The 12,589-nt window shown below is 50.2% G+C and overlaps 3 protein-coding genes across 3 annotated transcripts; 2 read left to right on the forward strand and 1 right to left on the reverse strand.

Annotated features, from left to right (window-relative positions):
• Positions 1-2,428: 2,428 nt before the first annotated feature.
• On the reverse strand, positions 2,429-3,653 carry DEU56DRAFT_804874 (60S ribosomal protein L10A). The gene is made up of 6 exons (XM_041353262.1): positions 3,591-3,653; positions 3,381-3,536; positions 3,218-3,331; positions 3,043-3,158; positions 2,824-2,988; positions 2,429-2,772 (listed from the first exon to the last, which is right to left on the reverse strand). Exons 1-6 carry the CDS (start codon positions 3,596-3,598, stop codon positions 2,675-2,677), a joined length of 657 nt encoding a protein of 218 aa, XP_041208423.1. The 5' UTR covers positions 3,599-3,653; the 3' UTR covers positions 2,429-2,674.
• Positions 3,654-3,665: 12 nt separating this feature from the next.
• Positions 3,666-6,907, forward strand: DEU56DRAFT_355139 (uncharacterized protein). The gene is made up of 5 exons (XM_041345827.1): positions 3,666-3,918; positions 3,970-4,009; positions 4,060-5,623; positions 5,674-5,901; positions 5,952-6,907. Exons 2-5 carry the CDS (start codon positions 3,972-3,974, stop codon positions 6,666-6,668), a joined length of 2,547 nt encoding a protein of 848 aa, XP_041208424.1. The 5' UTR covers positions 3,666-3,918; positions 3,970-3,971; the 3' UTR covers positions 6,669-6,907.
• Positions 6,908-7,660: 753 nt separating this feature from the next.
• On the forward strand, positions 7,661-9,341 carry DEU56DRAFT_804881 (uncharacterized protein). Its single transcript, XM_041353263.1, has one exon. The coding sequence runs from the start codon at positions 7,775-7,777 to the stop codon at positions 9,131-9,133; it is 1,359 nt and encodes a 452-aa protein (XP_041208425.1). The 5' UTR covers positions 7,661-7,774; the 3' UTR covers positions 9,134-9,341.
• Positions 9,342-12,589: the final 3,248 nt, after the last annotated feature.

Below are 12,589 nucleotides of genomic sequence, written 5' to 3' on the forward strand. Positions count from 1 at the left end.
TCGCCCACGTGAGATAATTGACCCCCCCAATTCAATCCCGCATACTCTCCGACTCTCAAGTCGTATCTTTACGCACAAAAAAACCGCTTCACGCAATTCAATTTCGTTTCCCCAGGCACACTTATGAAAGTCCTCTTTTCGGGACCGTCCAGACAACCCATTTGTGGTTTCGATCGCGATCAACCAATGTTCGCGAGAAGCTAGTAAGCCCTTCTCGTCATTCAACACACGGTGATCGGCTCAACACTGCGCCCAGAAGTCGAGCGAAAGTCGCTTGTGTTGCCAGCTTGCACATTTCTTCGCCATGGATACTATATTACATTGTACTTGCATTTTCATTTTTGCTAACTCACCCCCCTCAGGGAATTTGAGTGGATACACTCCGCTCATCTCCACAACGTGTCACGGAAAGTTTACAAGTCAGGTCAGACATCAACTTGTCAATCAGCCAGATCGCCGTCAGAAACTCGCTGACCTCTAAAACGTTTGCATTCCGTCTTCTTCCGTTCAACGAGTTCAATCCAACAAAGACAAGGAAGGGCATCATTGACATAATTCAGTAGCAAAAGTAGTTAGTCGTCGATAGGTTGAGTGATCGTCACTGAAATTCTCTCACACTGAGTTCATCTCTGTCGAACGCCACAAGTCGACTGCCTTTCTCTGATAACAGGCGCCGAACTCTATCATACCATGGATGAATACACAAGACATACTGCCAGTGACAAAGAAGCTAGCTCAATTGATCATATGCTCGGCCCATCAGTCACCATGTCGGTCAACGACGTCCCGTGCACTCCCGTGCAGCTTCCGGGTGGATCACGCATGTCAGAAGTCAGAAGACCACTCCAACGTCACTTACCAGATCCGCGACAGTTAAGCATAAGATGAGAGCAACCCTGAAGGAGTTAACTTTCTTAAGGTCCACCGTGCCTCACGTTGGTATATGTCTCAAGACAGTCGTACGACGGAAATCATTCCGTTTTGAGCGGCTCGGGCACACCTCTCGGACGCGCCAAATACCCCCGACCTGTCCTCAATCACGTCGCAGCCTTTTGGAATCTGGAACAACGGTTATGTACATGTTCTATACCCACGATGAGACAAATTATGATGGCGCGCTCTCAACGATGGCATGACAGGGGCCCAGCCGAAGATGTTGCATCGCCTTGCAGTGCACTAAGTAAAGACAAAATGAAAGGATGGTTAGCTCAACTCCCTGATGCGGAGTGGCACATTGAACGATGAAATGATAGACGGCGTTCAAGGGACCGATCCAGGGCCTTACGGGACCATTTCCGACGTTGTAGAGCGGAGCCGTTGCGGGCCCTGGTCGACGAACGACACAAAAAAAGTCTCTCATAACAGAACGTCACATACATACCTCATTCCTTATAGCGATCAAACGTCTGCCCCAAAACGACCTGGTGTCAGAAACTTGTCATCCAGAAAAAAAATATGGCGGTGTCGTACATGCCGAAAATACAAAAACGACGGTTACTTCTCTTGACAGCGACGTCTGCGGCAGCAGACAGTCAATATGGCTATCATAATAAGCCGTGGCTTGAGAAAAAAGCATTGGAGTGCTCCGTCAGAGACAAAGTCTTGGAACATATTAACTTGAACTGTTTCATGGCTTCACTATCTTGATGGATGGATATATCATTTGATAGCTTGACGTGGATTCCTTGGCAATGCTTGACCGAAGGTAATGTCCATGATAAGTAACAGATTCCACAGCACCCACCGCAGCACAACAAGTTGCGCTCACCAAATCCAATGACACTGAGCCAGCAGTCCGCTGGCAAAACTCCGGACAAACATATTTCACAGTGTCGCCGTAGTTTCTTATCTGATTGAGGACACGACGCTTCGAAAAGACCGCGTTAGCCCCAAACCAAACTTCTGACAGATAAGAACTTTGCTTCTGGCAGTTCACCGCGAAGACGTACATGAAAAAATTCCCTTCATACCCCATATATGGTGATTATCATCTAAACTTTCGTTGACGTCGCGCAACGATGGGAGAAGGTTTCGAGTGAAATACCCATTTGGGAGCAAAGTCAGGAATTGCCCGAGGCGCTAAAGTTCGTTGAATATTCTTCCACGGAAACTGAATTCAATTACATATGGAGCCAGTAGTTGGGAAGGGCGGGAGGCGCACGATCGACTCAGCATTGCAAGGCTATGCCTTTGATCTTCAGGGCAATAGAGTCTCTTGGCCATCATGATGGCCCGGGGAATGTGAAGTTGGGGCAGTGACTCAAAGTATTCCCGAATTATGGAATGGCGTAATCTTTTTCTCGAGCAAAAAAAAATTCGCCTGACGGCAAGCACAGCTATGGTCGACTATATTGAATGCTTTCATCGTGACGTTAGAAAAAGCCACGATAATGCCCTCGCAACCACAACATTTGGCATCATACGTAGCTTTGCGTATATCATTTTGATAATATCATGATAGTAGTAGTAGCGCAAGGTACATGTGAATTCTACGAAGGCCGTGTCTACGCAAGGTTGAAATCAAGGAAGAGGGAGAAAGCTCAAGATCGTGGCATCGTATCAGCTCCCAATCGGCTTCCCCACCTTTAAAGCCGTTGGTAAAAGCGCGCGGGGCTTCTTATTTTGCATTACGATACCACTTCATTGGCTCTCAGCCCTGACATCCCATGCTAACTTAGAATAGACGAATGGGTTTGCCCATCGTGCTCTTGATATGCAACGATTGGACATTTTGCCAGTTCTTCTTGAGAAGGGAAACCAGGAAGTTAATACCTACGACAGCGTGAGAGGCAGCTTGTGATCGTGTGACAGTAAGATACATACTCATCATAACGTTGGCAAGGACCTGGTCATCAGTCATTTGGACATGTCCAACGGCAACGCCCAAGCAAAGGACCTTCTTGAGCTGAAACTTAATCGTCGATCGGACTTCATTGAGTTTGTTCGCTAGATCCTCATTGTGAGAGATAGGAGTAGGGAACTTCCCAGCTGGGTGAAGTTTAAGGCATGAGATATCCCCGGATGAACACCAATTGATTTCACCTTTAGAGAGACCGGGTCCAAGTAGACGCGGGATCTGCTTGATCAAGGCTTCAGAGGCCAAGAATGCATCGTACTTCTTGGCGAGTTTCTTGACCAGTTTCTTGTTCTTGTTGAGTCTGGCGAAATTAAATCAGAAAATGATATCAGAACAGGGTGGAGCCTTAGCCTTGCTCACTTTTTTAAATCATCGACGGACTTGTACTCAAGTTCGATTTGCTTGGCGCGATCAATGTCCGCTGCATCAGCAAGAATGCAGATGGACATGCGCGGACGAGGGACATTAGGCAACCTGATATATGATCAATCACGAGCTGTCAAGCTCGGAGAACCGTACGTACTTGACGGTACCAGAGAAACGCTTGTCCTTTTGAGTATCGTAGTTTTTGAGGCCAATCTGAAGTTCGATGGTTTCCACAAAGTTACGTCTTTTCTCGCCATTGGCGTCAGCAAGAAGGTCTTTGACGGAGCCCCGCACGCTTGACACTGATAGCTTGCTATTTGATAGTTAGATACGATGGAATCAATGATCAGTATACTGAAAAACATACGAGCTCATGCTTGAAGATGGCTTTTGAGGGCGGGTGGGATGTTTTGGGTCTTGAGGATGATACGAACAATTTAAGGTTCAGGTGGCGGGAATAGATATACAGTGTGACACGCACACGTAAGCAAGGCCGTATATGGCAAAGTGTGACAGTCGGGTCCTGGAAGGACATATCGAGCGCCTTGTAGATCTAGCACGTCAACAGCTCACAGGCAGCTTCACAGGCCTCAATGTGCTCTAGCTGCCCGCTCATTCTTACCACAGCCGTTAAATATTCAATCAATTATCTCTTTATTTCTTTCGTTTGCTCAATTGTATACCTAGATATATTGGTATGGTTTTTCTTTCATTCCACCGTGACCGTTTCTGACCGAGTCATTTAGTCATGACACAACCTTGGCCTTTCCAAGCTGGGACACAGCTGTAAGCTGGTTTCCCGTTTGTAACAGAGCAAAGTACTGAGCGCAATGCAGATCCGATACCCCTGAATCCGATCTAGCATCCCTTTCACCTCGTACCGCGCTGCTATCTCCTCCATACGAAAACGCGGAGCTAAGCAGGCCACGCCGTGTCAACGGCGCGCCCAACGACAAATTCCGTCACGAGCGTGAACGCATTCACGCAACTGCGAGTGCTCGTGACCTCTTACGACTCCTGGTTAACGAGGAGTATGAGGCAAAACAGACTCGCAAAGTGCTTTATACCGCATTAGACAGGCTGGACGCTGAAAGCCGTCGTGCGGAAGAAGCAGAAGTACAACTAGCAGACACGTTGGAACGGACCAGGTCTATCAACGAGGCTCGCGTTGCTGCGCAGCAGGAGGCTGCTCGCGCACAAGAGGAACTGAGGCTGTACAAGCTGCAACTCGATAATGCGCAGAGAGAAATTCTCAGAGCCCAAGATGTACTCGGAGTCATTGAGGCCCAGAGGGATGATGCAGAGGCCGCGGCTGCTGAAGCGCGCTCAAAGGCACGGAGATTGAATGAAGAACGCTTGATTGACCTTGCCAGGGAAGAGGGTCGCAGACTTGGGTATGAAGAAGGCATTCGTCGCGGTCGTAATATGGGGTACAGAGAAGGGCGCGTAGGTGGTCTTGATGAAGGCCGGTCACAAATGCGAGACGCCGCTGCCGCTACCCTCGACAGGCTGCTCGACGCGCGGGAAGGAGAAGACGCAGCTTCCGTGGTTATGCCTCCTCAGCCTGCATCCATGCCAGAGAGTCGAACCGCACCAGAAGTCCTCCGTGTCTCATCACCTATCTCAACGTCACTTGGTGGTCGTCATGGCTCTCGTTCCCGTCATGATTCCGAATCTGATTCCGCCAGTCGAAGGAGTGTCCCGCGCGCTCCAGACCCCATAGTCATGCCTGTCATGGTTGAACACCCGCGGACCAGGACAACAAGCACGAATCCCTCTGTTACCACTCAATCTTCTCGTTCGCGTCCGGAGCTCCAACCTTGGCCAATGTCAGATCGCTCGTCAGCTCGGTCACCCCCAACCAGACCAATCTCATTGCAAAATTCTGCTCCTAGTGTCCAGCACTCAGAGTTCCAAGTCCCACCAGACGGCTACATACCAACCCTGGGTCAGGACCAGCGTATCCCTCTCCCTCCGCCGCATGAACTCAACCGCATTCCTTCACCATCACCGTCACAACCAGTCGCTGGGCCGTCCTCAGATTCAGTCAGAACATTCGACTATCCCCCTCGTCGTGCCTCTCCGGAGTCACAAACGTCAACGAAGATGTCCATGTCTCAATCCTCCACCATATCGGCGCTCGAGATTATCGGCCTGCCCAACATGACGAGCCGTGACAAACGTCGAGAGCGCAACGGTCTGAGTGTCATCCATGAAGATGCAAGCGCCACAGCCGACTATGAAACTGTTACTGGATCTGACGCGGGACACCATCACTATCGCAGCGAAAGAGACAACGACAGTGAAGCTACCAGGCACTCAAAGCAGAGGCTTGCTGACGAACTGAGATGGTCTAACCCATCCGAGCCTGAGGAATGGCGTCGACATGGGGCAGCCAAGGTTTGCTTTCATCCTACGTGGAGTGCGCTTTGAGTTGATGAAGGCCACAGACTCGCACGCAAAGCTCTCAAGGTCCCCCCCGTCCTCGCCCAACGAACGTGACAACGCCCAATCCACTCTCTCCTCCAAACTGGGATAACGTTGATGCCCCTCTGCCTCGGCATTCCCGACATTCAAGGACAGTATCCACTCCAAGTCAACGAGAGTCGGCCGGATATGAACACCGAAGAGTGGTGTCATCAGACAGCTCTGTCCCTGAAATAACCGTTGAACCCCCAGTAAGTGCATTACCTTGTCCGAGACAAAAGTTAAAGCTAAGCCTTGACAGTCTCGTCCTCCCTCTGACGCACCATCAGGGCGTGCGGCCGTATTGGGGCTACTCAGTCCGGATCATGCTAATCACCCCCTCCCTGTCCCTGTCCCTGTTTCGCAACGTACCCCACTTGTACCTACAGTCCCTAACACTCCTGTTTCAGCGCCCGGCTCGTTGGTAGGGTCTTTCTATGACATAGGACAGCTGCCAACCGGTTACGCCGGCAACAGCGGCGCACCGCCTCCAGGGGGCCCTGTCATTCCGAATATGAATGGGAGGGAAGCGCCCTCGCGACGCAGTTCGCTTTACGCACCTGCCCAGCCTGACGGCAGGCGCTCAAAGACACCTCAGTCTTACGTGTCCTCCCCAGTCCCTTCTGGTTTTTCCTACCCCGCACCGCCTATTTCCAGGGAACCGACGCCAAACGGCTCCGCAGAACGTGGGGACCGTTCCTCTACGCATGGACGCCGACAGAGTCTAAGCCAGATGGCAGGAATGACGCCTGGCGCCCGCCCGCGGTCTCTGCAGCCAGGCGGAGGCGGCGGCGAGTCTTCGCGTTCGTCCCACAAACAACGATCAAATGCGTCGGATGGCTCACGCCAGTCGTTTGCGCACTATGACCCGGGCGTGTACAATGACCCTTCGTATTTGTCGAGTACCGAGTCGTTCATGGATCATCGGACGGGCGCGAACACGGCTGCAAATGCGGGTGGGTCCAGAAGGACCTCCTAGATACCCTTCGCTTTCGTATTGGAACACTGGAACAACTGAATGATTTTGTGTAGCCTAGACTGATGTGTGTTTTTCTTGTTTATTCTCATCGAGCATGATATTTATTAGCGCGCAATTACTGACATCGAGTAATCACTTGACCTGTAGGTCTGCATATCCACTGCTATTGTTTTCACCGTTGCATTCCAATATAAATCAATGATACCATTGTTAGGACGTTCGAGGATCATGTACTTAAACAAACCGCTTGTAATCGATCAACCCGTCTTCTCTCCTTCGCTCCCTTCCCCACGGAAACGTATCTGACAAGGTTCTTGGAGCAAGTTGAATACCGTAGCGCTCCCGTATTGTTGTGGCAAAGCCTAGTACTTATTATCCACCATGGTACTCTACACAATCTGCCGTTATCTGCTCTGCAGGTCAATGTTTCGTGTACCAATAATATCAATAGAAGGCACCAAATGGAAGGCACCAAAAGCTAAAACGTCGTGCAGTCACAACGTTCAGTCAAGTGTCTGCAATTACCTAATCGTAGGCGCTCAGAAGGCTTGTTCCTTGTTCCTCGACCAGCCGATGCCATGCTCACCGTGATGAGAAGGGGCGAGTTCCTTTCGATGGGCCACCACCGATTAGGAACTGTCTGCATGTCACCGCATCTGGAGAGGGGTCAGTTCGAAAGCTGGGGTAACTTATTGAAACTTAAAGACCACGGGGGAGTTCCGGCATTTGCCCGCGAGCGGCTCTCGACGCGACACAAACCTGTCCAATTCACGCCAGCCACGCCGTCAACGATGGCAAAAGAAGCATGTAACATCATACCGCGTAGCCAACAGCCCCCGAGTCACAGGCGTTCGAACTGGGTGGCAACAGAGAGCACTACCGTGTCAATGTACCCAGGACGGAGAAGGTTGCTTCTCTCGTTCGCCCTTGTGGTTCACTTACGAAGATGGTTCTTGCTTACTTTATGTAATAACCAGACTGTTAGTATGCCATTGTGAACACTCTGGCCTCGATCGGACGCTCGCGTGCGATTTCAACCTCAGCCACTCGTCGGTACAAGAAGCCCCTCTAACTCAAATCTTCCATCGATAAGCACATCAGTGAAAATGGACTCACCATCAGTTTCCTCCAATTCAGACTCAGAGTTCGAGCACGAGCTGTCCTACTTCGAGCGCATCGGCGGATATCTCGATGCTTTTTCCAACTCTAATGCAGCCTATAAAGTGAAGAGAGAGACTAAGCTCACGTATGCACTCGACAACCTTGCCGGCAGTCCGTTCGTGTCCTTCACAAGTCGCGTCAAGTCAGCTACATTCAATCTGCTCGTCAAAGGAGAGGACGCAGGGACATGGATCAAACCTGACGTTGCAGTATTGCAAAAGCATGCAACCCCTTCGCCATTCGGCAGGGGAGCGGAAACAGTCATGGATCCCACTTACAGGCATGGAACAGAGCTCAAATCCGATGAGCTCGCCTTCGTTTTGAAAGGGCATAAGCAATCTCGATATCAAGATTTCGTGATCAATATCCAGGAGGAACTCCGGAAAAGCATGTTCGTAGGCAAGAAAGTCGTTCTCAAGTTCTACAAGCTCGCTATATATGGCGAAGGAGGCCACTTTGACTGGCATCGTGATTCAACACATAGCGATGCTCATCATGGAACGGTGCTCGTCGCACTCAACACGGAATGGGAGGGAGGAGAGCTTATATTGAGGCATCAAGGCGTTGAGATAAGTGTCGACATGCATCCAACTAAGTATACAACCAAGTCCGGCGACGGGCTCCGGGCAGCCATAGTTGCATTCTATACGGACATAGAGCACAAAGTCATGCCCGTGACCAAGGGCACACGGTTGGTGCTCCAGTATGACGTTGAAGTCGCCGAGGTACCGCCTCAAAATTGGGTGTCCCCGCCTAGCTACACTCCCTTGAAAGAAGCTGCTCACCGTCACCAACATGTGGAATCCTGCATCGACACTTACCCAAACTTGGACCAGAAGTTGGTGCAGGCGGTCGTTGATGAAATCAAAGAGTTGCACAAAGAAGGCACTACTGTCGTCGCTTTTCCGCTTTCCCACCTCTACCGCAAGGCAAGCGTCAAGAAGAAATACCTCAAGGGAAGTGACTCGGCGCTTTTCGACGCTCTCGAGAATCATTTCAACGTCGTCCTCCATCCTGTTCTTATCCGCGCTATTGATGATGGCAGCGATTGTGACTTCCAGGAGCGATTTTTTGCGCACAAGTATAAGTCGTCAGAGGAAGATGAAGAGGAGTTTTCTCATGCTGAAGGGCAGGTGTTGGAATATGGTGTTGTGAAGAACGCTTCGTTTTATCTTCCACGGGCGTCTGCGATTCTGCAGCTTTCGCTGCCAAACGGGGTGCACCTTGGTAATGAGGCACAGATCGGTGGCGAGGCAAGGTATTTTGGAGCTGGCATGTTTGTGGAACCAAAGAGCGAAGAGTGATGGCGCCCAGGGGCTCTAGATTCGGTAGAAAGGATAGTCCGCGCTTAGATGCACTCTTCTCTCCATTCCTTGTACAACCATATTCTCTGATCACTTCATTCATTGTCTGATGATCGTTACGTACTACTTTTAAAATCCTGTCACGTCATTCATCCAAACTGTCTCAGACTTCATTCTACGCATATGATAGACAACAGATGTACACTCAATATCGCACTCGATCTAAGCGACTCTGACGCTCCTCCAAGTCAATTTCTGAAACAAGATCATCGCAATGATCTACAAGTATTAAATTGATGCAAAAACGAAGTCGACCGGCAGTCATTGTGAGGTGTGCCCGCGAGTAGCTCAGCAGTGTTACACACTGCATGCGTTGTATTTGATGAGGGAAATGAAGTCGTCGTTCGATGACCACTCCACTGTTAGATGTGGGATGCAACTGGCGTGCGAGAAGGATGCTGGACAGTCTTCTTTGGCATGGTCCTGTAATGACTTCCAAATCGCTGCATACCAGACCCTGACAGTCCTATCCCATAAACAAGAAATGATGGGAGTCCCGTCTCGAGAAAAAGAGACTGACTCGATACCATAAGTGTGCCCCCTCAGGGACTGACGGGTCATGATACTAGCTCCATTCGTCGAGAATAACACTGACGTAACCTAATCAGTGTGACCTTCTAAGTGGCTCACTGATCGTCGCTGCATCCCACAGCTGGACAGTCTTATCCGAAGAACCAGACACGATGAAAGTCCCATCTGGAGAGGACGAGACTGAGTGAACCTCCTTAGTGTGCCCCTACAAGGGCTCGCCAACTGGCTGCCCTGTGGTTGTGTCCCACACCCGGAAAGTGTCATCCCTAGAACCAGTCGCAATGCGAGTTCCATCCGGAGAAAACGAGACTGAGTTAACGTAGGCAGTGTGCCCCTGCAAGGGCTCACCAACTTGCCCCCACAGCCGGACAGTATCATCCCAAGAACAAGACACGATGCATGTTCCGTTCGGCGAGAAGGAGACTGGGATAATCCCATCAGTGCGCCTCGATAAGGGTTCGTCCACTGACTGCCCCGTTGCTGGATCCCACAGCCGGACAGTTTTATCGTCCGAACCAGCTACGATACGAGTTCCGTTCGTCGAGAATGAGACTGACCTAACCAGATCAGTGTGCCCTTCCAAGGGCTCACCAACTGCCCTGTCGCTGCATCCCCAGACAGTACCATCCCTAGAACCAGCTGCCGACGCGGATCCCATCCGGCGAGAATGAGACTGAATTAACAGCACCAGTGTGCCCGCTGATCACAGTCAGAACAGCTGTCCAGTTCATGTCACGTCCAGATGCCAGATGGAGGGTTTTCGGAAATTTGGCAGTGCATTTGTGAGATATCGTAGAGTTGAGGGGAGAGAACGGTAATGCTGATACATAGAGATGCAGTGTGCTGTGCAAGATCATGCCACCAAAGACTTGCATAATTCCCTGAACGTCCATTGCAGCGGACGAGGCATTTTCGTGTCTGGAATGACCCTGGAATTGCGAGTGCGTGAGCACGACTACCGGAAGTTAGAGAGAGAGCAAAAACTGAAGGGTGACCCACCTCGATATTTGGGAACGATGAGGCATCTTCGCGATTGACGTTCGGGAGAACAGGGTCGTGGTAGCAGTGCTTTTGTATGATCACATGAGCCTTACTCCAAGAAACTCAGGATCATTATCGACTCACAGAAATTTTTGTAGTCGCATTCTTAACCTTCCCTAGAAACCGACTGATTTTGTCATGGCGTCTGCCCTAGACGAAGGATGTATCAAAGTGAGTGAAATGAACCCCATGAAAAGTGGCCATCGCCGGCGACATACCTAACTTTTATAAGCGATCGCTTCACTGGGTGAGCAGGTTTCCGGAGGAAGAATCGGCATAGAATCCCTCGGTTGATCGTGTACACTCATTGTTTGAAGTAGATAATGTTAAGGATCTATGTGAGCGAAGTAAGGTGCAACGAGAGTCAAGTGGTTAGAGAAATGGTGCCATGTACCACTTTGTTTGATCATGCCCTTGACCGGACAGCCTCCCTTGAAGACGATTTTTGCTGTTGTGTTGGCTTCAAGCGCTCAGATTGGGCGGGCGCCGCAAACATTCAGTACCGGTGACATCTTGAGTGATGCATGCACGCAAGACTTACCCCTGGCCAGTGGCAAGTACCAGCAGAATTTGACCTTCTTCGGGCATTCGCCATCTACATCATGAATGGGTGTCAGCAATATTTGCAGGTTGGAAGAAACAAGTCGCTTCAAAGACTTTTAGGAGGCGGAGAATTTTTATTTATTGAAAGAACATGTCATGCATTCGATGTGGCTGAATGTTCAGGACGTCCGCCTCATCGAGAATTCGACAACGATGTATATGTCTAAAGCCATGTCACTATCGGACTTTAAAAATAATGTTTTGGGGGCCTTAGGAAATTGCCGCATCTGTGCCGCACCCTGCTGCACCCTACTCAATAATAATGGCGTTCAGAGTAAGGTTTTGAAAGTTTTGAAAGCTATGAAACACGTGGGTAAACTTTTCAGAACCTCACGGAATGTCGGCAGGCGCAAGCTGAGTCTGAAATCAAACTTCATGCTACACGCGCAGGTATGCCTGCAGACCGTCCGCAAGTACGCCGTTCAGAACGGCTCAACGCACGCCTCAAGACTAGTCACCGACCACCAATGACTACCCAAAGACCCCCCCGTTCTAGGGGCAAGGGTACTTCAACTCGCGGCACCAGGGGACGAGGGCAAGCCACTGCCACTGCCTCTACTGCTGGTGCATCTGATCTCACCACATCTGACAATGTCCCCGGTGATGCTGTAGTGGCTACATCCTCTGGCATCAAGATCCGATGGGACAACAACAGCAACCGCACTAATACCCTCGTGCAATTCCTCACCACCCATCCTGGCGACTGTCGTGTTTTGTTCAACGAAGGAGGAAAGAAGCCGGATAACGAACCTCCCCCGTCTGGGAGTGACAAGAGCAAGATCTCTGCGGTGATCGCCCGTTGTGTATTTGAGAAGGATGAAGAGTATCAAGACTTATATGTTGACGAGCCGGGCAAGTTCACGCAGGCCGTGGGCAATCGTTTGAATTAGTGCGCCCTTTACCCCTCTTCATATGCCTTCGCTAACGCTAATTTTTAGCCTCAAGAACAAATACAAGAAGTACAATGGTCGTTTTAACCAGACTGGCGCGGGTGTTGACCCGCTTCAGCATGACGCTGAAAATAATCTACTCCGTACGTTTTATTTTTCAATCTGATTTCACTTAGTAACTGATCTTCAAATCATAGAACAAGTCATCTCGGAATTCCCGTGGTACGAAGCGCTCCACGAGCTTTGGAAGAACAACCCGTCATTCGCCCCGAAGACGTTCTCGTCCGCTCCGGGAATCGATCGCGCAGCTGACATGATGTCACTTACCTCA

The sequence above is a fragment of the Suillus clintonianus genome (assembly GCF_016758775.1).
Source record: "Suillus clintonianus strain FC179 chromosome Unknown DEU56scaffold_36, whole genome shotgun sequence".
NCBI lineage: Eukaryota > Fungi > Basidiomycota > Agaricomycetes > Boletales > Suillaceae > Suillus > Suillus clintonianus.